Genomic DNA, 26,393 nt, shown 5'->3' on the forward strand with positions numbered 1-26,393 from the left:
TATTCACAAATAGCTATTATTGAAGATCTACTGGATATGGAATCAGCATGGATCATATTAGTGTCTAATAATGCAGCACAGTGTTGTCACTTTGTATTGGTACTCTGCATGTTTGTAAATGATCTAAATAACTTTGTAATTATGAATCTTAAAACCACGGTGTATTCTAATCAGTCAGGTATACTGATGCCATCTCCTAAACAGGGTATTTTAAAGACCAGAATTGGTTCACAATCAATGGATTGGTTCACAATAATATATTATATATATACAATGTTTCAGAAGACTACATTTTGGGGTTTTTCTCTGAGCCATTGTATGTAAGTACAATAAAATAAACCATTTCTACACTGAAATATTGCTCATTCCTTGCATTGCGGCCTTACATTTACCACAGCAACAGTAGCAGGAAATAGAGGGAGGGCGCTCTATGATCAAGGGACCTGAGCATGCCAAGAGACTCAGTTCACACATCTGGTTATGACAGTAGCTGTAAACTCATACACTGACTTTTCAACTTGGGAGAAACTGTTTGATTACTTCAGCTGTTGCTTTATACTCCGGATTCCATGTGAAGCTCTTTATATTATTCAGCAGCTCAATAACAAATTATTCCTCTGAAAAAAAGTACATTCAAGCATGAATAATGCAAAACAAATTTAGATCATGGAACAGATTGTATTATAAATCAGCAGAGTGCTTGGAGGCAAGAGGTGACTGTCTGCTATCTTGTTTGGCATGATCCCCTCCCTGGAATGGATATCATTAAAAGTGTGTTACTTACAATGTGATGAAGTTGGGTCTCAACAGAGCAGCTCCCTAGAGCAGCCTAGAGTAACACTGTAGGAGGTTTTGTTTTGTGTTACAGTAAGTGGAAGAGCGATGGTGGATTAGACCTCTCGGTGAAAAATGGAGGCACTGCAGGTGGGGAAATCTAGGACGAGTCATTAGATGAGGAAGAATATTCATCTTCAACACTTAGCCCATGCTTTCCAGCAGAAATAGCCTAGAAATATGAAACAGCTTCTACTGCTTTCCTGTTACTGTAATCTTGCCAATTGCCATGACTCAAATAACTTAGTTTGAACCACAATTGGATACAAAATGTATGTCTCTGATTTCTCAGAACTCTCAAAAAAGGCACTTTTGGTGTCAAAGGTGAGAGCAATAACACACACTTTTTATCCCACTGAGTCAGGCTGGAGAACCTGTAGCCTCTTTGGCACTAACTGTAATGATCCTGATGCTGATGTTTAGACAGATCTCAGTTTGACTGGAAAAGGCCTGCAGCAAGACGCATGTATTTTCACCCATGGCAATATCTCTGGAAACCAGGAGCAGGAATATTTTTTTGCTTGAGGGCGAAACTCGCTCTGCAATTAATTAAAACGTACTTTATTCCTTGCTTTTACTAGATGATGTTCTTACACACACACACACACACACACACACACACACACACACATACCTCCTCAGCATGTACTCAGAATACAGAATTTGTCTCAGTGTCCTTGATTCAAGTCTTTCAGTGCTGCATTTTTATATCTAGAGATGATAGCTGTTCTTCTGGCGCACCTTGGGATTTAGAGAGCAAAAATATGGGCTCGAGACAACGCAAAGAACTGCTCCCTGTAGACTGTGTGTTTTGTGCATGATCGAATAGGCTCAGAGCTCTCGATATTGCTCTTGGCTTTTTGTCTTCAAAGGAGATAAGGGTTAGCTTCCGGATCAGCAGGTATGGTTTTATCATTACTGGCTAGACAGGAACTATTTTTATCCGTCCTTTCCTTCACTGTCTTCCAAAACACTAAAAATGCCGTGAGACACTGACTGCAGCAGTACAGTGGACAAAGCTGTTTTGGTGTTCATTCTCTCTCACTTTCCATAACAATGGCAGCCTGTGAATTCATAATCCTGGGCTGTGTGAATACACACATACTGCACTCTATATTACAGAGTGTAAGATAGATAGATAGATAGATAGATAGATAGATATTGTGTGAAAGTCAGTCTTTTATCTCCTTGCCATGTTTGTCTTGTGACTGGCAAATCCAGACTCACTGCTCTTGTTCTGTTTTTCTTCCATCTGCCTCTTTAGTTTTCCTTTCTTCTTCTTTTTTTTTCTTTTTACTTTTCTCCATGGACCTCCCCAGGCCAGCGGCATCCAAAAGCCTCTTTATGAGAACCATAATGAGAAGTAAAGCTCTGCATTCAGTCGCGGAGCCTCGGGGGCCTGTTGCATTTCTGAGCTTAGTTTCATGTCCCATCCCATTCACAAGGGTTGACGAAAGGACACGATGCACAAACAAAAAAGCAAACAGCAGGCTATTCTTAGGAGGCCGGGGCACTGCCTGCGATGTGAAGAGAGGGCGATACAGATTCTACTGTTCACCGATACTATTAGTGTTTGTTACAAGTAGATGTAAGTAGGTGTTATGAGGGAAAGTAGCATACCTTTACATTAACAAAAGAAAAATAGCACCACTGATTGATTTCACTTATCTGTTTTGCATCACCGATTTTAAGCTTATCTGAGGTATCAATTTCAAGAAAACTAGCAGGAAGGTATTTTGACTTGTAAAACTTCTAAGCCTCCATGCTGTTGTCTGAGCCCATGCAGCCAGAGGAAAAGTGTGGGTAAGGCTCCCTCTCCTGGTCAGATTTTGCAACCTTAAAACAAGAGATGTTTTGTCTCAATAAATCTGAGGAAAAAAAACCACACAATGTACAATTCATCTGCAAAATCCAACTGAAAACATTCAAAAAATAATTGTAGCTTATGACAGATAATACACAAAAATCTTGCTTTATAATATTAGCTGTAATCTGATGCATTAAAAAAAGAAACTACAGTGATGATATTGTGTGACTCTTGCTCCACAATGCCCATGTTGATGAGAGTCATGTCCTCCTGAAAGGACAACAATGCCAGCAGTGTCAGTGCGTCTGTGTGACTCCACGTGGCAGTGAGCCAGCACACACAGACACGGCCATGTGTTCTGATGGTTTGACACAGAGATGGGAACAGTTGTCAGAACGGGTCCTCTGTTGCTGTCAAAGAAAAACAGACATGGGGCACAGGATCACATGTTTTGAATTCTTTTCTGTGTCAGCAACCTGCCAAGTATGGAATGGTTTTAGACTGGCCAGTAGATGGCACTGTAACCTTAAAGCTGAATCAAGTGTCCTCGTGTTGCTATATGACAGTAGAAGCTAAATACTGTACATCATGATTATAGGACAGGTCAGTCTCATGTTTCCTCTCAAATTAGGGAACAGAATGATTGGAATTAAAGCTGTGTAATAAATAAAAGTAGATGATGACAGAAGAAAATACAAAATCTAGATAGATTCTGAGCTTCACATTTACATGTTTAAAGTCAATCAGTCATACTGGCCATCCATAACCCAAAGCTAAAACTATGACATAATCCGAAACTGACTCACAAATCATCTACAATTATTAATCACGCACAAGAGGAATTGATTTCCGATAAATGCAAGTATGCGGCTCCACCAAGCAAAGCCTGTAGCCTACATATCATGAGTGTTGTTCTCATATCTTTGGAACAATGAGAAGTAAAGGAGAGAAATTACAATCTCTCTGTTTGGCTCACACTGCCATGAGTTCCCCATTGCCTGCTTCATGCAGCTGTAAATAAAGGTAATTGTACAAAAGCTTAATTAAATGACATAAATCCTGTTTACGATGTCTGGGCCTTTACTGAGCCACTGAAACATAGAAGAAGGAGGGTTGCAGTGTGTGTGTGTGTGTGTTTGTTTGTGCGTACAGTCCCCACCCCCCCACACTTCACTACCCGCCGCCTTCTACGTGCTTTCCCTTTTACAGACACACAAAGTCTGAAGTCTAAAGTCCTCTCCTTCCCCTCTCTGTGTAGATATGAGGTACAGCTTTATTGTGGCTCCTGCTAATGTCACTTTCTGTGAAACTCCGGGCACTTGGAGCAATAATTCATCTGTTTCATTAGAGCTGAGTGTGTGTGTGTGTGTGAAGTGGGAGGGGGGTTGTATGAGTGTCTGACTGGCACTCAGACAGAGCTTCTCTGGTATTCCACACCACAGACAACTCAGACAGCCCAGCCCAGTGTCCATGACCCTGCGACCTGATGAGAGGATATTTTATGAGCATAGGCACCAAATGGAGCACACAGGCAAGGACGCCCTCAGTTCTAAGAACAAACGAGTATATTTATAGAAGGTCGATTAGAGTTCAGAGCAGTGTGCTCATATTTGTTGTGAAAATCATAATGCCAAGGCAGGCTACTATATGGGGACATTTACCTAAATCAATTCACATTTGTCTCAATATAGAATATACATAAACTATGCATACACCACCAGCAGAACCTTCCTCCATCTCTCTGTCTCAGCAGTTTCATCCAGTGAGCACAATCTCCTATGATTGATTGATATTAGATTGAACTGGCTGTTGTTTCAGCACCATTGACTTCAGCAAGAGTTGCACCCGAAGATTACAACACTGATTGCATTTCAATTTTTAATGGAAAGTGCCAGAATATCCAAAGTTCTTTCTGCCGAGTTCACGCAGAGTGTTTTGCGCCATTAACGACCCCCAGAAAGACAAATTGGTTGCATTACCAGCTGCCTAATGTTCATTTATTATTTTGTAATAATAAAGTGGCACGTATTTGTGCTCCCCTGAAATTGATTATGTTGTACAGCACACCGTTTGTGGAGGATGATGCCTTTTCACAGACCCATAAGTCATTTGAATATTTGTGGCAGTTATTAATGTGTCGATGTGATGAGGTGGGCCTGCCTCTACTGGATTCAGTGGGACATGCAGTAAGATATGATCCCACAGTAGGAGCAGGAGGCAATGTGCCATACATTGCCTCCTGCTCAGTCAACTGTGGACCATTAGACCCAGATTCAGTGTGTAAACTAAAGGGATTCCCCACATACTGAATGGATGTGCATGGCAGGGATAATGATTAGAGATGATGCATTAGCAGCAAACAGGTCATGGGCTGCAGTGTCTGCTAGAAGCGTATGGACCCTTTCAGGCAGAGTGCATCCACTGTACGACTTGGAGGGAACAAGTGAACAGGTGAGAAAGAACAATAGTTGAGACAGTGTCAGCCAAAAATACTGATGGTTACCTAGGATATACAATATTGCAACAATTTTAAAATACTCTAAGGTGGGCCCACAGTGTAAGAAAAAACTTTGTTCCAAGCACATGTGACAGAGTGGGCTGTTAGAAATTACAGGTTCAAATGAATCAAGCAATCCAGAGAAAGATCTAGATCATTTCTACAGTAATGTAACAGATGAATAATTCACTAGCAGGAACGGTACTATTCCCACCAATACATCTTCAGCTTTCTCTCTGGCAGACTATAGTGAAGCAGCCCATAATTGCTCAGGGCATGAAGTAGTACTTAAAGCCCAGAACGATGTAGATCAGAGAGTAGTGCACACTACAGTGACAGGCACCACCAGTAACTAGTCCATCATGCTAACCTCTTTACTGTAGCAGATGAAAAAGTTAAGGGCCCATAATGCAGCAACTCTGCTGCTTGCACACCACTGCAGGCTACATCCCGCATGCACTGTATGGCAAAAAAGTGCAGAGAAGAGCTTTTGAATCAAAGGGAGGAGAATTATAGCACTAGTTAGAATTTAATGAAGGCACATAAAGTGGAAATCTCAGCGTTCAAGACCTCAATGAACTGCTAGCTGGGAGGGAAAAGTGCAGCCAAAAGCACTAGAAGAAAGATTTTGATCCAGCTGGAACAAATTTTTAAACTGATTTGAGCATTCGCAATACACTGTGTCATCCTGGTTAGTTTCAAACCGTGGAATAAATGAATTCTCACACAATCACCAGAGCTGTAACACTAAGAGATCAAACACCAACAAACATGTACAAGTACAGAACTCCACAGGAGTGCTCAGGCCTTCATCCCTCCAGTCTTATCTCCCTCAGCAGTCCGTTGGAAGAGTGCTTCTCTGTAGCAAAAGTGAAAAACCCTAATATTATGGCCGGCTCAACTTCCTCCCCTCAGTGGATTATTACTGTATTTAGCTATTCTCTCAAAGGTCAAGAGAAGCGATTTGTCTCTCCACCGCTCTATACAGTCTCTCACTCTGAATCCCAGTGGTGTCTGGGTGGAGATGATAGAGCAGTCTCTTCCTTCCCTCCCTAACTCCCTCACCCCCTCCATTTCTTCCTCACCCAGCCATTCAGTCACTCATCATCTTAATAAAGACTGTCATGAAGCAAAAAATGTATGTGATAATATACATTTTGTTTGAATTTCTGTTTTTATAGGACGACAGGGTTGTTGCTAAATGCATCGTGTGGCGCCAGTTTTGAGTTTTTGCATTACTCTCATGATAATTCAGTCCTGACTGAACTCATGCATGTTTTATTAAATTTCTCAGCCTTGGGATTTAAAAAAAGGGGGACGCAAATATTTGAACCTTTCTGAATCTGAAGTCTAATAAGGGTCTCTTCTGGATTGAGAAACTTTGGCATGCATTATTTTCTGTCATACGCTCATTATATCAAAGGAAAGTCTTCTTTTCTTCTTCTTCTATGATTTCTTCCGCTCCCAGGCCACCACATCTTACTTTTCTCTTACCGCAGCTGGTTGTGCAGATTTGATTCAGCATTTCCAGAGTTCCAAAACTCCCTGTTGCTTATTTTTTTTGTGCTTCATTCACAGATGGCCGCTGATGAGGCTCTTGGGACACAAGGCTTGCATGGACTGATTACATTGGATCAGCTATACAATCTCAGACTATAATATGTATTTACAAAACCCCAACAGACTCACCATTGTTTTGTTCATTTTCCTCTTGTGTCTGTCCCTTTCCTCACCTTCTCAGTGGATGTGCAAGAACTTTTATCACAACTCAATTGTTGTGAACATGACTTTTAAGTGTTATAGTTCTTATAACTAGGAAGTGTTTAACAAATATTTAACTCTCCCTGTTGCAATTGCTTTAATGTCGTAACCCCAGGTTAAGACTGAGACTTCTGTGGAGGGTCGACCCATATTTTTCTCATTGTGTCTATGAATAAATGGAATATAAATCAAATCTATTCCATGCAAGTGACTCATTAAAAAAGCAGGCAAATGTTAAATAGAGTGGTGGAGGGCATAGTTTAATTAGACCATCTTTTCTTGCTCTGTAGGGCAGGCCATTCACCTCAGCTTTAAAGAGACCTTTTTGGGATCTTACCAAGGAAAGGAATTAATGAACCATTGAAATTTTCAGCCACTAAAAGAGAATTTCTTGTGTGCGAAATTCAGTGAGAGCACAAAACCAAATTAGTGAGAAAACACACAAAAAGAATAGCAAAACTCAAAATCTCCATCTCCCACATCTCCCTTGCCAGCATATAGATTTCTGCCACAGCCCAGATTCCATTAAGCTAAAAATATGAAAGTATTAATTTTACCTTGCAGCAAGGTATTTGACAACAGGGCAGCCTGTGGATAGAGATATAAGCTAGGTGTCATAAATGCCCATTTTATACTCTTGAACAACACCCTCTGAAAATGCAATTAACTTCTAAGAATAGACATTCAGAACAAAGACACCTCAGAAGAAAATCACTTTTACAGTCAAAGACCCAAGCTTAATTGTGTTAGTAGACTTTGAAGGTAGGTGAAATTCAATTTCAAACTCTAAAAGACCATAGCTGCATCGAATTAAGCCTACATACTTTGTTCAACTTATTCCTGTGAAAATAACACCAAAGTAATGAAATATTTTGATATAGCCATAGGGGGAGCTTTTCAAGGAAAGATGAAAACATTTATTCAGAATAAGGGTATGATGACATTGCATCAAGATAATACTGCTGAGAATGGCTTCTTTAAGAGCTTATAACGATAGGTTAGATCTCCACTGGAAATGATGAAACAGCAGGGAAATTCTGGTAATGTGCGGCTAAAGTTCGTGGAGGGATCTTTTTTAATTAAACAAATACTGTCTCCAACTTTCACAAATCACTTTATTGCCTGTGCTTTCTAAGGTTATTATAAATCTCGAATTCTTATAAATATATTTTTTGTTCTCCACCTTCTTTGTTTTGAATATTTTTTTTATCTTTTTTCTTCCTTTTTCCCCACTTTTTTAAAATGTACCTCTCAAGAAAGCTCTTGGGTCTTGGAGCCCCCAGGAGCCGAAGGGCTACATGTTCTATTCAGAATCACTTTTCTCAAAAGTTTGAGAAGAAGTCTGTCTGTCGTCAGTTTGGATCCATAAACCAAAGTGTAGAAGATGTAACAGAGATAGTGGGATGCAGGGATAGAGATAGGGAGAGAGAGAGGGAAAGAAAAGACAGCAGACGGGAATATTTCTCAGATTGCTGAGGCAAAACTGTCGGCAGTGTCTGTATATGAATTTAGGAACAGTGGATGTGCTTGAGCATGGTCCATGGCTGCTTGTCATAGTTGAGACTGTTCCAATGAAGCATATATATACTACATCCCAGTGACATCTTTCAATCTTATTTTGCAAGCTCAGATTTTTCCTTTGCAGAGTACAGAGTCACTGGCTTCCTGGGTAGAGTCAAGTGAGTGATGCTTTTGATTGTGTCTCCATGTGAGTGCTCTGGAATAGAGAGAGCCACACATCACATCGGAAAGCCATCACCTTCATGTCCTGCTGCTCTGGACTGAGCAGAGATAAAAGGCTGCTGACAGTATTTTGATGTGACACACTTGTCTGAACTATGTTATTGTGACAATAGCACAGTTCAGTTCATACAGACAGATATTTGGCAAAACTGTAACAACATTTATGTGGCGACTTTATGCACAAAGGCTCATTCCACTGAGGCAGTGAAACCTGCAGTGGACTTATCTAGCTCTGATTGTTGTGCATAACTTTTTTGTTTTGTTCTTTGTTGTAGCACACTTCACTCTCTTGAAGTGGTCTGATCGTTCCCATTACAGATTCAGCAAATCTTTTTGTTCAGTCAGCTTCCTCATTTGCCATGCAAGCTGAGCTGTCAGGGACCTGCAATCTTTCCCTCGGTCCTTATCGTACTTCCTCTCATCCATCCCTTCTCCTTCGCCTCACTTTTCCCTAAGTGGCCACCCACCTCTGCCATGACTTTGTTCACCAAATTAACCAGGGCGCGTACTGTGATTGGACCAGCCAGTGGAAAGTCAACTTTAACCTCTCTTATTAATTGGATATGTTGGCCTCTCCTATCAGAGAGAAGACACACACACACACACACACACACACGCACATGCACACGCACATGCACACACACACACACACACACACACACACACACACACACTAGTATCAGCAGGTAAAGATTTCATCTGCGGAGAGGCTTTTTCATTCACCATCTTTTGTCTATAATTGTGGAGAGGATTCGGATAACTAATCACTTGGTTAGCCTGCATGGAAAAATTTTCAAACATCTAATGAGATAAAGAACTTAAGAAACTCTGTGGTGGTCTGTATCATATTGAAAAGTGATAGGTAATAACATTTGTATAACTTTGACTAATTGCAGCAAAAATAAACTTTTGCTCTTCCCCAAACTGAGCATTTTAAACAGCTCATCACTGACAGCAAATCTGAAAGATACTCAGCCAGATTTCTATCTGCTGACTTATTGCATGCTGAAAGTACCAAAGGAATTACATGTCATGCAGTGGCGAATTCAAACCATCTAATTTGTATGATAAATATCTGTGCTTTTTTAGGACCCCAAAAAATAAAAGAATAAATTAAGAATTTGATTCTTCTCATGTTTGCAATATTGAGTTAGTCTAGTGGGGTATTGTGGCTGAGGTCCTGGGCACCATGTGGTTCAGCTGGGTTTTGAAAGGCTCCATTCACAGATCCAGCTGAACTCTGGCCAGCTCGAATTGTGCCTGCTCGTTTCATCCAAACATCTGTGCTGTCCAAAGAACATCCTGGAAGAGACTCGTCTGCAGAGAAACAAACCATTCTGAGCACCCTGTGCCTTCCTCTGCCCCAGTTCTCCCTCCCCGTCTCTGTGAGACACAAGCCTTTCATTCATGTTTCCCCTGCACAGTTAGTCCTGCCTTTGTGACTTGTATTGTATCTCTGTTGTTCCCACGTTCAAAGGAAACGATTATTGATGCATCCCACCCTCTGAACAAACATTCTAACCAAATATACGTGAGATCAAATTGTGTTTGTATGAACTCTTACTGTGCTGCGAGTTTGTCAAAGTTTGACCTGGCCTGAGTTACTTATCAATAATATGAATGTGTGGCAATCAAAAGACATGTTCAAGAAAAACAACTGAAATGTTGTTTGAACTATAAAGAGTGTTGATTCCAGCTGGGAGAATTTCTCATCATGCAGCTGTAACCTTGGCACTGGCAAATATTTCAAGTCCTCAAGAATTCATTACATGTTCAGCCTGATGTTCTTTTTTTTTGTCCAGATGGGGGAGCTATTAGGCTACTCAGCAGCACTACAACAGTGCATCACTGTACAGCTTCTCTACCTCTGTACCCCTGCATCTCTGTCCTGGGAGACTACTGCAGAGCTGTATCAAAAATCTTGCAAATATGGTAAACAGAGTTGCAAAAACTATGGAAGTGCTGACTCTCAGACTTCAGGACAGTGTTTGTTCCCAACTGGGAACAATCGTGGAGATATGGTTCCAATACCTGTGCGGCTTCTTTGCCTGTTACTGTACTGTATAGCTATCAATATCTTTCTGCTGTCTGTCTGTAATCCAGCTGTCTGTGCAGTGAGTAAAAATGTAAGATATATTCAACTATTCTATATATATTTGTAAAATGGGGATGTAAGACTTTGCAGATATTACCAGCTTGTATATTTGGCACTATTTGAGGGAGAAGTGCTGATTGCACAACAGTGTGGGTTGAGTTTGGGTGTAACTTTGACAGAAATATGACAGATTTTTATTTTTTCGTTTGTAGCTGAATGTGTGTGTATGTGTGTGTGTGTGTGTGTGTGTTTGTGTGTGTGTGTGTGTGTGTGTTTGTGTGGGTACTGTATACATATTTCAGTGGTGTGCCTGTGAATGTACTTGAACCATGTTTGTGCGTCTGTTTGGGGGCTTATGTGTGCACAAATGTGCATGTGAATATGCAGGTTTGCGGCAGATGCCTCTTAGTGTGTGAAATGCCGTGGGTTGAATCTCTCCAGTGAGAGTAACAAGGGAGAGAGACCACTGGAGAGCAACAGACACAGTTTCTGGCCCAGAAAAAGGTTCAAATATTTTCTCTCTCTCTGTGGGAGGAAAGAAACCCATGGCAGAGAAAACAACAACAAATGATCAACTGCACCTCCTTTCTTTTCTGCCATCCCTCTCACTTTCCATCTCTAGTAGTCTCACATTGTCAGACCTTATTCCCACACTACACTTGCACTGTTTGCGCACAGCTGAAGGCATCTCTAGACATGCTTCATTAGAGAAAAAGATATATCACATGGAAACAAACCAACCCAGTCCTTGTGAAACTGAGGACTGTGAGCTCACTAACATTTATGTAGCATCCATGTGGATGTTCTGCACTGTTTTACAGTCATACAAAACACTATTAATAAATTCATACAACAAGCTAAACAACAAAAAATATTTCTATGCAGTACCAGTGGCACAAAATAAAAATACTTTTTTGGGAAATTGCAGGCCAGATTAGTCAGTCGTTCCAGCAGGTTCAGCAGGATATAATCACTTTCGAGAACAGAAAATTGAGTAACTTTTATTAAAATCAAATCCAAACCCCTTCAGTTTAGTCACATGAGCCCGGAAATCAGATCATACTAGCGCCAGACAAAAGATCACAGAAGAACTCTTGATTTTAAGCACTTTAAACAGACAGCTGGTAAATGGAATGGAAAATATATGCTTTTCATTGAGAGGGAGCAGAGAGCTAAATTCGAAATGCACTGTATATTGTATGAAGTAAGAGGGAAAAATGCACATTCATCCACACCCGAGCCTTCAGAGACATTAACATAAGGCTTGATGTGGGAGAGCTTAGACTGAAGTGGGCATGATTATTTAAAATGAAAACTTTTTCACCCTGCAAACTTGCTACTATTAACTCTCTGGCTGTGTGTAGTGTTACATTATTGAACTGAAGATTTTTTCTGGGCGCTCAAATGGGCTGGAGAGGATGTACAGATTATACCCATTTCAGATCTCAACCAGGGTCCCTGTCAGGTCTCTGCACCCGTTATTTTCATATCAAACTGAATGTGCAAGAAATTGAAGTGACACATGACATATTTTTCCTCCTTTCGCCTCCTAACCTCTTGTCACTGCTGGAAAAGGGGGTCTCTTTGAGGTGGTGGAGTGCATGTATTTTTCTTGTTGCAAAGATAATGCAACATTTATGAATGATGAGGGCTGCAGAGTGCAATGTGTCCTGCAGAGAGGGTATAATTGTCTATATTTAAATGCCAGTGGTAATCATGTTGGCTTTTGACACCGTAGCACTCAGTGTTGTTGAATGTGATGGTTGAGTTTGTTGTTATCCTTTAAAGAGACTGTTTGTTAAAGGCCATCAATCGTTAAAATCTCTCTCGCACTCTTTTTTTCCTCCTAACATACAAAAAAACGCACACATACACACATATGAGTCGACTTGGTATCCTGCGAGCATTCATCTCCTACAAGCAGCCATCCCCTGGAGGTTCTGGACTAATTGTGTAGAGTTCCTGGCTGAGGCAGTAAAGCCCTACTCTGACGAAGTGGGAGGTGCATGTATACTTCATCTTCCTGCAGTGACAGTTCCGCACTTCTCCACAAGTCAGCATCTTTGAGGAAGACTGTGGTAAACAGAGAAGGTAGCGGAAAGAGGATAGGCTTAGCAGAAAACTTGGGAGTTCAGTGTGTCCTTGAAAATTTATTGACTGGCAGTGCAGTGTCAGGGTGTTGTTCAGCGACTGCAGACAGCCGCTTTCACCTCTTATTGTCATCACGCTGATATGATAGGTGGGATACATTTAAAGCTTCCCTGGTATTAGATGTCATACATTGATTGGTTGGTACAATGAAATGCTGCTGTGCAAGGTGTTCACAACAAAGTGCTGATTAGAGCTCATCCAACTAACCCAGAGGGGTAATTTAGTCTGTGGAGTATTTGTCAGGAACCCACTCTTATTCAGAGTAAGTAAATGTTTCTATAACCATCAATCACTATTCAGTTTGCTCACACACCAACTAACAGTTACAAATATAATTGTTTGACTATTATACTGCAACTGGATGTGAAATGTGCTTCTAACTGAGGGGATTCAATAAAACATTGAGTCTTTTTATTAGATGGCTGTGCATGCTTTACACCAAGCTAAGCCCACTATCTTCTCCTCTGAAGTGCAAATGAGTCTATAATTAGATTCCACACGTGAGATGCAGAAAAGTCTATTATTGAACAGTCTACAGAGGCTGAAATGAATGGCCACAAATACTGCAAATATGTTGATTTACATATCTGCAAGAGCATATAAAACTATATTAGTAGGGTGGATAAAAGGGAAAATAAATAGCTGTGATTCTGTAACTGAGCCTTTCACCTTTGTAGTTGTGTATAATGTAGTAATTGTGGGTAACCTGTTCATTTTATTAGCATGCATGATGTTAAACAATCACTGAATGGTGATAAGCTGGTATGGAATTGATCTTTAATGACTACACTTTGTTTTAATTAGTGCCTGTACGGCAGGGAATGCAAAGCGTTTGGAATGACAATTACAATAATGAATTTACCAGATATCAGCTATAATAAAGGCTTAAACTCTGGCAAACCACACAAAAACCACGGACACACACAATAGCACGCCGTCTCTTTTTCTTTTTTCCTACACTTACATACTAAATGCAGCATGACAAACTCCTGCAAGAGACTTGGCATGCTGGCTGAGTAATCCTCCTGTAATGTATTCTTTTTTTTTTTTTTTTTTTTTTTTCCTGCAGCCTCTCAAAGTGCCACACAGCGGAGATATGGCAGGCCCATCTAAAAATGTGTGATGTAGGCTATTGTTGGCACCATAGGACCCCTTCTGCAACATGCCCTGTGCCAGCACACCCTTATGCACTTTTCATAAGTTGCCAGTACTGCACTGCAGCTTGGTCCCTGTCCAGATAACACTACCAGTTAGAAGCATAATAGCAGAGACTAGATCAAACATTTATGACAAATAAAAGAACTCGCTGCTCAGTGCATGTTTTTTTTTTTCTCTTGGACACCCAGATAATGTGACTCTTCTCTAAGACCTGATCTCTCAAAATGTCAATGCCAGTCTAAATTTGTACTCTCCGGGGGAGCAAATGCATATCTCTTAATAACTCTCTCTTTTCTCTGCAAAAGGGTCCAAATGTTGGGGACATTCCTAAATTAGCACTCTGAGTGCTAGAGTGTGCTGCAGCGCCAAAGTGAACCATTTGTAAAATTTAAAGTAGCTGCTGGCAGTTCTGTTCAATCAGTGCAATACTGTCAGAGTTCAGAGCACAAAAGTGGGGCTTTTAAATGTTTACAACTGTAACAAAATGGAACCTTCTTACTGCCTAACATCTGACTGGACAAAATGATCTGTCTTTTGAGGATAAAAATAACTGCCCACAACTTAGTGCCATATTTCATTTTCATTGCCTTGCTGGATGTCAGGAATGAAGAAACTCACTTGCACCTTTCAAGCCTATGCGGGGCGCCTGTTTGATCCTCAAAAGATGGATTTTGGATGTATCACTTCAATGAAGCTTATTTGTCTCTAATGGCTCTTGAAAGCTCCCTTTTCCCTGATTGAGGTGCACTCCAAGAGTCAACATGAAATATGGCTTATGTCGGGAGCTGAAGGACATCAACTACAGTAGGCTTTTTACATGCTTCATCATGATGGTTCATTACAAACTGATGAGGACCATTCAGAGAAAGGATTATTGTTGGAAGGTGAGACAGGCACTTTCCCTGGTTATATCGAGATATCAGTCAGCAGAATGACAATTACCTGCATTGACAATGTCTCATTCCCCACCTTACTTTCTTAAAAGAAACATATTCACACATTGATCCCCACCTTGTGGTGCATTATGTAAACAGAAATAGTCTGTTAGGTGCTGATCAGACAGGTAGTCTGTGATGTTTGTTCGTGTGCAGGTGTTAATTGTATTGTAATGAACATTTGGAGATTACAGAAATGTCAGGTGTGCATGAGCTTGCGTGTGCTGTTTAGTATGCTGTGATAATGCAGGGTGTCATGTTCATGTGCTGGGTTGTGTTTTTGACCAGAAAATCCTTTTTTCCCTCCCTACCCTTGAGCTACTAACAAAGGTCAATTTATTATAAGTGCAGACAATTCAACACACCTATGATGAAATATAGGCTCCCACTTGTTGACCCCATTAAATGTCTGATAACTTTATCACCACCAAGCCAGAGCTGCACGACCTGAATGCTCCGCCATCCTGCAAGCCCAGAGGCACACACACAGTATAACATCATTACAAATGCAAGGGAACACAAAACCACCTGACAGGTTTACAAGTTGCTGCAAGTTAAGTGTGTGTGAAAATCAGGCAGGGAGGGGGTGGGGGTCGGGATGTTACAGAGGGTATATGCCAGGTTGTTTCTCATGCTTACAGCTTCTCCCCTTCTGTCTCTCCTAATGTCTTTAGACCAACCCAAACCCCTCTTTGTGTGAGCAAATGAAGAAAATAACCTTAGCTGATTTCTAAGAACGACCCCGGGCATAAGGTAGACCTCGATAGAGGTGCATGGAAAACCTCTCAACTATTACATTACCCTTCCTAGCCAACTGAGCAGCCACACCTCCCATTTTAATACTTTGTCCTTGAATAATTATAGCCACAAGCATAGGGTTAATTGAACAGAAATAGGTTATTCAGTGGAGTTCAGCTGAAGAGCTGAGCTACAGAGTGGGGGAACAATACCTATCAGAGGAAATGTAAGAGCAGGACTGGATTCTTCATTGCAAGCCCTCTCACACTGATTTTGAATTTTTCCACTTTATTCATCAACCTTGGGTTGCTGGGGACAGTATATGTACACTTTGTAGATATACATTTACAGTTACAATTCACTATTAACTTTTACAATGTGTTGTTTTTAATGCTGGAGACCATCCATGTATCAACATATTTTATGAATCTTTGGGGATCTTCTTAGTAGTTGAATAGGGCTATCATTAATTTTTTAGACTGGCGATGGCATTCATGAATCTTGAGCACCAGCTTTTTGTGATCATATGGTAAGAGACCAACTTACACTGAGCACCGCTGGCTATAATCAACCACTAATCAAATATTAAATGACTGGTTCCAAAAGATGCTCTCCTGCCAAGACCTGCATGTTAATATAGATGCATATTATTCCCTGAAAATAACTTTAGTATGTTTCGTCTACAGTCCATTCCTATTAGCCTGTGATAAACCATTGAAATGAGACCTGAGCCAGCTTGATAACAGAGATAGATATGTTATATCATTATGAAAATGTCACACTTGTCAGGTTACCAATACCTTCACATTACATAATGTATGTATGATGGCTATAACATGCAAAATATATTGTAGCATTGTAAGAAATACAAGTAGACATGTTCATATTTGAGGAAACTTTATTTACAAAGACAATTAAGAGATTTCCATTCTTCGGCGGGGATAGAACTCTGATGGATAAATATGTTCTGGCTGATGACCTGCAAGGAGAACAAGAAAATAGGGCAAAAAGTGATGAGGATGACTTGCATACATCTGATGACAGAAAAGCAATTTCTGAGTAAACACTAGCAAAGATAAATGTGACAACAACAACTCTGACCTGCTCCCACCTGACACATATCAACGTCTGCAATAAACTGTCACATTAACTTGCTAAGGTGCAGGCTTATCTAAACAACACAACCGCAATAGAAAGCAAAATTACATTTGTTACTGTCACTCTCAGATGTACAGGTAATGTATTTAAGATATGCTGCTGAGCAAAAGGCTAAAGAGGTGCAGAGAAGGACTGTCATTGTCTGAGGTCACTATTCAAACTGAAGCTGATGTAAATGCCACATCATCCTGACATTTTAATGAAAGCAGATATGCTAGATAAACATGGCAGTAATAATTACCTTGGAGGTTGAATAACAGCACTGGCTCATTTTACTTCTTCAGGATCTGATGTCTGACGACGATGAAGGGGAATGCAAAGCCACTGCCAAAGAACACAACCATCATGCCCAGCAGACGCCATTTGTTGTCCACAGAGAATGGCAGGTTCTGCAAAAAGACAAGAGTATTATGAAGCAGTGTAACTAAGAAATGTAGTACAATCAATTTGATTACATTATTCATTGCTAAACAAGTATTTCTGATTGCACAAGCTGTTCTTAAAAAGTCTGAAAAAAATTCAGCCTCACGCATTTGATATTCTCTCAAATATGTGCCCTGCAATTTACAGGTTATTTTGCAGTTCACTCATGAATTATCAGCACTATTAGCAAAATATCTGTGCAGAGTGCTTCATACCGCCTCCAAACATTACAAAGCAGCTAGGGTCAGACAGTACTTAGGGTAAAAATGCAATTTAAAGTTGAGGGATTGTCGGTGAACTTCATAATGAGGGTGCACAAAAGTATCTCAATGATAAGAGTGCAGCAAAGCTATTAAAAAAAGTTAATATAAATAAATAAAATAAGGGGAGTATGCCTTTTGCCTTTGAATTCCCCCTTTCTCTCGTCAAGTAGGTCACGCATGAGTGGGACATCTCTCTTCCACTGGCCACTGTGGGTCAGTCTCTGGGTGTGCAGTTATTTTTTAATCCAGTAACAAACAAATATGTAACCTGAGGCAGTGCAGAGTGCAGGAGAAAATAAAACCTTGATTTCACAAAGTGGCTGCTTTACAGACAAAAGGATATAGGGAAAAATTAAATAATAATTAAAAAAAACCCTCTAAAAAACAGATCAAAGGGCTGAGAAAGCTCTGACCTCTGTGTGTATGTGTTCCTATGGCTTGTAAGTTGAAATGATGAAGTAAATAAAGTGCAGCAAGCTCTACAATTTATTGAGCTTGCGTTTAATCGAACGATGTCATCGTCTAGCGAGCAAAGAGAGCACAAAGATAGAGAATTAACTCCGCACTGCACCATATTATGGATTTCTGCATGGTCACGCTTTAAGAGACTTTAAAACCCACATCAGGAATGCTTTTCATAACCAAATAATGTGAGGCAAGTTCAAATTGTCGGCATCCTACTGTCAGTAATACCAAAACATTAAAGTCAACATTCTCCAGATTCTCCTCTTTCGGTTACAACTATGACCTCAAGTTGCACCTATTAGCCGGAAGTGCTAAGTTAAAGAACTAGGTAACCTAACTATTGTGAGTGTTTGCGAGTTCACTTGAGTCTTAACAAGATGTCGACACAAAATAAAACTTATGTCCAAATGTCAGACAGTGTTACCTATCTTATTTCAGCTTGCTAAAGGTCGCAGTAATGGAGTTAACGCTACCTATTACCCACTTAGCCACAAGCTAATGCTAACCGATAGGACGGCATCCCAGGCCGCGCGTCTACAAGTCAACACTTGCTGACATAAGTCTGTCTTCATATTTAACTACTTTGTGAACTCGGTTAGGAAATATTTAGATATATGCCCATGTTTGAAGCTCCATTTGCCTGTATGACAACCACGCTCTTCAAAAGTGACTGACCGTGACCTCCAGGTTAGTTATGTTAACGTTAGCTTAACGGGCTCTTATTACAGACCAGGCCGCGTCGCAAATGATCACATTAGACATTATAATACTGCTTTAAGGAGACATCTCACCTTCCCTGGTCCTTCAGCATAGTGTGAAGAACGAACAGCAGACGTCGTGAATCGCCTCACAGCCTGTCCCAGCATGATTTTAGTCTCTTTTCTTCTCAACAACAGAGCTACGAAGCGGTGTGTTCGACCTTCTTGTTTCTGTGAGTAAGCGGTAGGACGGCGCAAAGGATAATGGGAAATGGAAACGAAGCTATAGCATGTGGGAAATGTAGTTCAAATGACTCAGAAGCTCACTACGATTGAATCGTCCACAATTTACCTCCTGTATCCTCCTACTGAGGTACACGCCTGTTGGTGTTGGTCTAAATTTGAATCAGCAATATTATTAACATATTTTTATGAGTTTCTTTGTCAAAATATGTGTTTGAAGTCTCCTTAAAGATCACCACACAGAGAAAACAGCTTTAGACTTACATGACTCCTGAATCATATATAGGCAATGGTCATAGTTATTCTATTCTCCTCTTCTTGGGGTTTGGTTGGTATTTTACCCACAGAGCAAGTATGAAGAACAGAATGCCCCTGTTTCTGTGAAGACAACCTTAATCAGAATCAGAATCAGAAATACACAGAAATACTTCATCTATAATCTTCAGGGCGACCCTGAAGAAGACTGTGAGTTGAAACACATAGGCACTAAGCCCATTTATTAACCCCCATCCTACCAACATATTTAACATGCGGACATGTAAGGACTACCAGCTTGGGTCCCCAGGGACCCCAAGAATAAACTGCTGTAAGAAACAACCATCATAGCAAAATGTTAACTTATTTCTTCTCAAAACATTATTTACATAATTGTAATTAATGTCATCTAAAAAACAAACCAAAAAAACCCTAAAACAGATTCTTATTATTTTAGGAAAGTTACAGTTAATTTGTATATTGTGTAAAATGAAAATATATACTTTAATACAAATTTAGCTTTTATCCCAAGTACAATCTTTCCACAAAGCCTTCAAAATGACTGACAGAGTGCCTCTACTCCCCCCGATAGTGTGTGATACTTTAAATTAGGACTCATGTCAAACATGAACTCAATAAATAGTTCCATCTATTAAAACTGCATCGGCAGAATTGGGTATTTTTGACTTTACATTGGTATTTTTAAAAAGCACTAATTAAAAAACATAAACATAATTGAAAATGTTATAAAGTAATTTCATGACAAAGTCATGAGAAACTGGAATGATAGAATAAAGCACTTGTGAGATATGACAAAAAGTACCTCGGGTAAGATCTGGGATTAAGGTTAAAGGCTTTTTAATTTTTGCAAAGCAGCGTACCTTGGTTTTTTTTTTTTTGTTATGACTCATTGATCACAAAACAAAGTAAAAGTCTAACCTCTCTCTCTTTTTATGTATGAATTATTTGAATATTTTCCACATCTGATGGCTTCAAAACATTTTGTGAATGCAGACAGATGTTTATTGCAGAAAGAGGAGAAGAATGCTCTCTCTGTTATGAATGAGCTGGAGAATGCATGATTTATCATGGAGCAACTTACAATAGTTTTCACTAAATTAAATCCTTTGAGTTGACCTTGAGTATACTTTCAAAAGTGCTATTTTGAGTATCTTGAGAATAGATTGAAATGGGTCTCTGATGCTTTACTTTTCATACAATTTAGGGAATTACTGGATTTTTGGGGTGAATAAAAGCATAAGCTTTAATATGTAGAGCTGCTACACTACACTGAGGGCAAAGTTTCCTTCAAAATTTTGCCTTGACCAGATGTCAGATCATATTATTTTGTTATTTATGGTGTGTATGTGATACCTGTAAGATAGTTCCACATCAGTATCAGCAGTAAATCATGTCTCAATCCAAAGTGAAGCCAGTAAAATGCTGTCTTCTGACAAGCCGTGGGCAGCTCTGACATTGTCTGCTATGATGCGGACAGCAAGCTGGTTCCCCCTTGTCATGGCTGCCACATCCATCAGCTCAGGGTCATCACCTGGCCTGCTGCCACATGCCTGCTCTCTCATTGTCACTGCAATCTGTTAAAAAGCAATGACGGATTGAGAATCATCCTGGTGACCGGTGCCCACCACAAACAATGTCATCAGACCCTATTATAAATATTGATGTTATTACTTGTTGTTTAAGGTCGCTGGAGCAATCCCGAAATCCATCCTGCTTCATTTTTCTCTCATCCTTCCCTTCTGGCAATTCAGTGTTTGTTATTTTTTTGTTGACTGTCTTAATTCCATGCTATTGACTTTCCCTGGCTCATGAGCAAAGCTGTTCTTACACAGAGTGCTCTGTCAATAGAGATCCTCGGTGTGAGAAAAGAGGAGCACAAACATACTGTGTACACAAACACACAAAGCTGTCATCTTAAATAATAACCCACATTCTCATTTAAGACTGCCAATTAGCATTCAGTGAAACCCAGGCTCAGTCATATTTGTAGACGAACCTTTAATCAACCATGTATGACTGTGCATAATAATAAAGCAGGCTGTGTGCATAATTATAGTACATGGTAACATTATCACTGGCTTGATTCATGCAGTCGTTATGAAACACAATGAAGCAAGGGTACATGTAATAAATATATGAACCTCGGTTTTGTTTGTTGAGTAAATTTCATTTTCAGTTATCAACCAAATCTGTTGCAGTATATGATGAATAGCGGGCTAGACTGCCAAGGTAAACAGCATATCTCTCTCGCTGTCTGGATTTGCAATAATGTTCCACAAAGGAGAGGAGAGGTAATGGATAATGTTAATCAATGAGGACAGTTCATTTTGGCAGCAGCACTCTCGAGTTTAAGGCGTCTTGCATCATTGCCGCTGACAAGAGCAGATTTGCACAATTACAGTGTTTTTGTGGAATGTGAGAGAGAATAGTGAATTTGGGCTGAGACAATATATATATATATATATATATTATTTCTTTTGGGCGGTGACAAAAGAGAGAGCCCTTCATCAAGTGTCAGTCCCTCTGTGTGTCTCAGCATCTGCTCCTCGAGATGCTGAAAGGAGGGTAGGACTGATTGAGTATTGGACATAATGCCTGCTGTGTAACTTCCTTCCATTTCTCTGCTCTACCATTTATTTCAGTAAGTCTATGTCTCTGTATGTCTCTTTTTGGGTCAGAATGTGTCCCTTCATTTTAGTCAGAGTATGAGTGGGACATGTATACAGTAAATGCACAGGTACACACATACGCACTGAGATACATAGCCTCCAGCTAAGTCACTATGGGAGTTCATAGCATTCACATAATGGCATGATTTGACATTAATCTTTAAAGTGGATAAAGGAGGAATTGGATAGCCTTGCAGCTGACCCAGGCCTCTTGGGATGACTAACCTGTGCCCTGCTACATTCAGGGTAAGGCCTCTTAAGCAACAGCCATCCTTGCCTAGATTTGTGTTCATGGAACATCGTCGTTCCACCAAAGCCCACCATTATTTCCATATGCTACAGTGTCACAAATGAGCTTTCATTCCCTTCCCCCACCTCTCTTCACCATCGCTGTTCCTCTGAAATAAAATGGACGCTGATGATTGGATTCTACATTAAACCTGCCGGGCTGGAAAGAAAATTAGATAGAGAATTATTCTGGAGACCAGAGGTAAACATGACAAATTTAAGTCATTCTATTTTTTTTCTCCAGCCCCCAGCATGCACCAATCTAGTCATAGCAAGCTCTTTATGAGGCCTGTTCCTGAGGGTTATGTGAAGTGTGAAACATTCTCTTGTTTTCTTGGCATTTCCCATTTTTTCAACATATCAGCAATTTATTTACTGTAGAAATTGGTTCACATTGTACCTTTTACTTTTCATACAACAAAATGCATATGTTGGTGGAGTTTCACGAACTGTACATATAAATGTACAACTTTGGACAGGTCATTTAGTGTTGAGTGATAGTGTGATTCAATGAGAGTGTTAGTAAAATCTGTTTTCTTTCTTAATAACAAAATATAACCAGCTTTGTAATGTTCTGTATAGGATACAGTGTAATCATACTGCTTTCTACAACCAAAAAAAAAGAAGCCAAAATTCAAATAAAGATGATGACAGTGACACACGTTTTTTACCCACATAATGAACCCAGGAATATAAGAGGAAAAGTTTACCCAATGACCTCTGACCTAAAGGCATAAGGATGTCAAGGAAACATTGAACAGGACTAAAAACCTGTGCCTTCTCACTAACAGTCATGGAGAGAAAGTGGACCGTTTTGGATATTAACAACTTTGTTTTTCTTTTCAGAGTCAAACAGACTGCCCAAACCTGGATGGACCACCCTCCCTTCTGCTAGCTCCAATCTCTTAAGTCATAAATTTGAGGGAAGCCCACATTCCTCTCTGAGTGTCTCTCTCCTCCTCATTTCTTTTATATACAATAAGTGTCTCAATTAATCAGAAATGCCTCTAAAATGTGTAAAAATATGTATCTAGACTTATCTAACCAATGTTAACTTTTGATGTGTTTAGTTTATTATGGCAATTCAAATTCTGCTTCAAAATGTGTTAATTATAAGTCACACACATTATTGCATTTGATTTATTTGATATAAATTGATATATATGTATGTGTGTCCATTAGACAGTCTCAGCTAGACTGAGTCTGGATTCATCCTCCTGAGAAGCAGTGAACCAAAGCTGTTTCACTGAACCTACTGCATTGGTTCTCATCTGGCTGTCACTCCGACGATCCGAGGATCACCGAATTTGTTTCTTCTTGCTCAGCACTGTCCAGGAAGTTCCTCATCGTTAGCCCTTCATCACCAAGGAAACAGTAGGAAAACCATCTACCATGCTTCTGTCTCAGACTTGTTGTAAGAGCTATTAAAAATTTGAATTTTTATTAGCTGTAAGTAGAGTCTTGGCCCCTCATTTTGACTTGTTTTTGATAACGTTCATTCAGTAATTCATTCATTCTGTCTGCAATAACCTGTTTATTTAATTTACCCATTCATTCATGCATCCATCCATCCATTCATTCATTCTTTCAGTTGTATATATGTATATATATGTATATATGCTTAGTGTTTCCCATTCATCCCTATTCCTCGGTAGTTAAATAAATATCTTGATTTATAGCCGAGTCGTTGTATTTGTCTGTTCCTTTATATCAGAGATGGAGGTCACTATATACAGATTTCATGACTTTCAGATATAAGACTGATTATTTTGCTTTATTTATTTTTTCCTCCTAATTAATTAATCATTAATTAATTAATCACTTGAGGTGGTGCCCCTATTAACTTAACAAGTGCATAATATCCTACACAAGGATAAAAATCTATCTTGTCCTTGGTTTTAAACAGGATAAATAAACTTGAATCATTGTTTTGCTAGAAGTACCTCAAATAAGTTGTCAACTTGTTGCAAACCCAATAAAGTCAATTTTTATAGTGTCAAGGACAGAAAGCAAATATCTCTATTACATTCTTTTGTGTTGATTTCTGCTGAGATGACTGAGGGCTTTTTGAAATAAACTCATGTGCAGTACAAGAGGTGATTCTATTACACAGAAACTTCACACACAGTAAAAGTAAAAAACAAAAATAAAAACCTTTCTGTACAAGGTCAGTCTTTCTCACTGTTTCGCTACATTCACTCTTTTTTTCATTTGGTCCACTTCCACTTTTTCCTCAAACTAGTTTCCTGCACAGGCTTCTCATTGACTGTATTACTTGTAAGCCCCATTCTATTTTACCCTTGAGGCATTACAAAAACTTCAAAAGGTGTGTTGGAAAAATCATTTAACTTTCATTCAGTTTAACAGAACTTTTGTGCCTCTAGCATTGATTTTTTTTTTAAGCTGGTGAGCAGTGAAAGTGAGTCGAACTTTTGAGCTTTTTGCCATAACAAATGACAATAGCTACAGTAGAAGCAAAATTTGACTCCAAAGCAAACCACTGGACCAGAATGCTTTGACTCTGAGTGTTTCTGTGAGTGTTTTTAAGGCTGTGTGAGTGAATGTGACCTATTTTTGTGTTTTATAGACTACACACATCATTGTTCATTGACATTGCTCCATATTAAACATGGAAACAAAAGAGCCTCTACTGTAGGCACAAGCTGTCATCTGCTCTGGTAGACAATGTAGTATAAATATTTACTGGACACTTTTGCTTTTTTTTTCTAATTATGCTTGAAAGATACTGCATGCAGCCACAGAACCATCCATCCCAGTAAATGTGTGTCTCTCTCCCCTTTTTCTTGCATTTATTTATTTCTTTTTTCTACTGTACATAAGTGTTAGGGTGTTTGTAAAACCTCCTCCCCAAGTATTAATGTGTGTGAAATAGCTACTGTCTTTGGCAATCCCAGCAGTCTATTGAAGATGAGCTCCTGCTTTGCCACCCTGTCAACCACGAGACAGAGTGCCACAAAGCCACCTGTCAGCGGGCCGTTAAGCGAAGCTCAAGGCTGACCAAGGACTGACCGGGAGCATCTGTGCCACTGTTTGTGTCTAATACGCTAATGAGAGCTGTCAAGCTGTCGAATTCACTCCCGTTGCCCTCCGGCACTAACAATGGCACCTTCAATTTGGCTGTCGTGAGTGACATTAACAAACACAGCCGCAAAGAGAACAGACGTGTGCCAGCGATGCTGTGCACTGACATGTTCACAAACAAATTTAAAAAAAGACAGACACACACAAAAATGCAACCCTGAACGCACACACAGAGGGAGCGAGAGAGAGGGAGAGAGATAGAGAGAGAGAGAGAGAGATTTGTTATTTTTAATAAGGGAGTTTCTTGCCTGCAGTTCCTCCTGCTCCTGTGGCTGCCTATAGATGCCAGTGTTGCTTAGTCACTCCAACAGCACTAAAGAAGCCCTCAAAGATCTAACACATTTATCCCAGAGCAAAAAACCCCAAATACACAACAAGTCATTCCCTACTGTATCACTAATTTCACGTGAGCATTCTTGATTGATGCCATGCACTGGGCTGTGCAGCCCTCTGCCACCCCATGAAAAGATCAGTGTACACCAGTCAATGGCAGACAATGTGCGAGAGGTCTTCAGGCGTTCCACTCTAAACCTGCCAAACATCCATCAAACACACTCTGCTTCCTCTCAGCTCACTTAACATGTCTCCCCTGCAGTATTCTGGGCTCTGACCTTGTTCCACAGCAGCAGAATCATCCTGGCAAAAAAAAAAAAAAGAAATAAATAAACACAAAACACACACACACACACACAAATGGACGGGAAAACAGGTGTCCATTTTGGGATGCTGGCTGAAATGTTGCCCACACTCTCTGCACTCTCAGGAAGCAGGGAAGAGTTGATTATGGAAGACTATCAGTGCTATCTGTGAACACAGAGGTGTTGGAAGCACACTTGTGCTTTTTCATTTTAGAAAAAAAAGATATTACAAGAACATGATTACATGCAAATACGCTACCCTACTAATTGTTTTAACACCTACAGTTCAGAGTCAATTTGCATACAAAGCATTTGCATAAAAAAGAAGCATATTACAAACGCTGCATCAGTCTGTTATGTGATCTTACCAAAGGCACCAACAATCAGCCCTGTCTCGACCACAACTGGGTCCAAAGCCTTAATGGGATTCACACAGCTCCTTTGATGGACA

At 39.9% G+C, this 26,393-nt stretch overlaps 1 protein-coding gene and 1 long non-coding RNA gene across 2 annotated transcripts; both read right to left on the reverse strand.

Annotated features, from left to right (window-relative positions):
* Positions 1 to 16,599: 16,599 nt before the first annotated feature.
* On the reverse strand, positions 16,600 to 18,988 carry cox7c (cytochrome c oxidase subunit 7C). The gene is made up of 3 exons (XM_067608083.1): positions 18,820 to 18,988; positions 17,119 to 17,266; positions 16,600 to 16,698 (listed from the first exon to the last, which is right to left on the reverse strand). The coding sequence occupies exons 1-2, from the start codon at positions 18,892 to 18,894 to the stop codon at positions 17,150 to 17,152; spliced, it is 192 nt and encodes a 63-aa protein (XP_067464184.1). The 5' UTR covers positions 18,895 to 18,988; the 3' UTR covers positions 16,600 to 16,698; positions 17,119 to 17,149.
* A 1,610-nt stretch (positions 18,989 to 20,598) lies between these two features.
* Positions 20,599 to 26,035, reverse strand: LOC137172150 (uncharacterized). Its single transcript, XR_010924897.1, has 2 exons — positions 25,553 to 26,035; positions 20,599 to 20,819 (listed from the first exon to the last, which is right to left on the reverse strand). It is a non-coding gene; the product is annotated as an uncharacterized lncRNA (long non-coding RNA).
* Between the last annotated feature and the right edge of the window lie 358 nt (positions 26,036 to 26,393).

The sequence above is a fragment of the Thunnus thynnus genome, chromosome 2 (genome assembly GCF_963924715.1).
Source record: "Thunnus thynnus chromosome 2, fThuThy2.1, whole genome shotgun sequence".
Taxonomy (NCBI): Eukaryota; Metazoa; Chordata; class Actinopteri; order Scombriformes; family Scombridae; genus Thunnus; species Thunnus thynnus.

Excerpts from the sequence above, each read along its gene's own strand:
- cox7c (XM_067608083.1), bottom strand. The coding sequence starts at position 18,894 with ATGCTGGGACAGGCTGTGAGGCGATTCACGACGTCTGCTGTTCGTTCT. Across the intron at positions 17,267-18,819 it reads ATGCTGAAGGACCAGGGAAG|AACCTGCCATTCTCTGTGGA; the intron begins GTGAGATGTCTC and ends GTCTTTTTGCAG.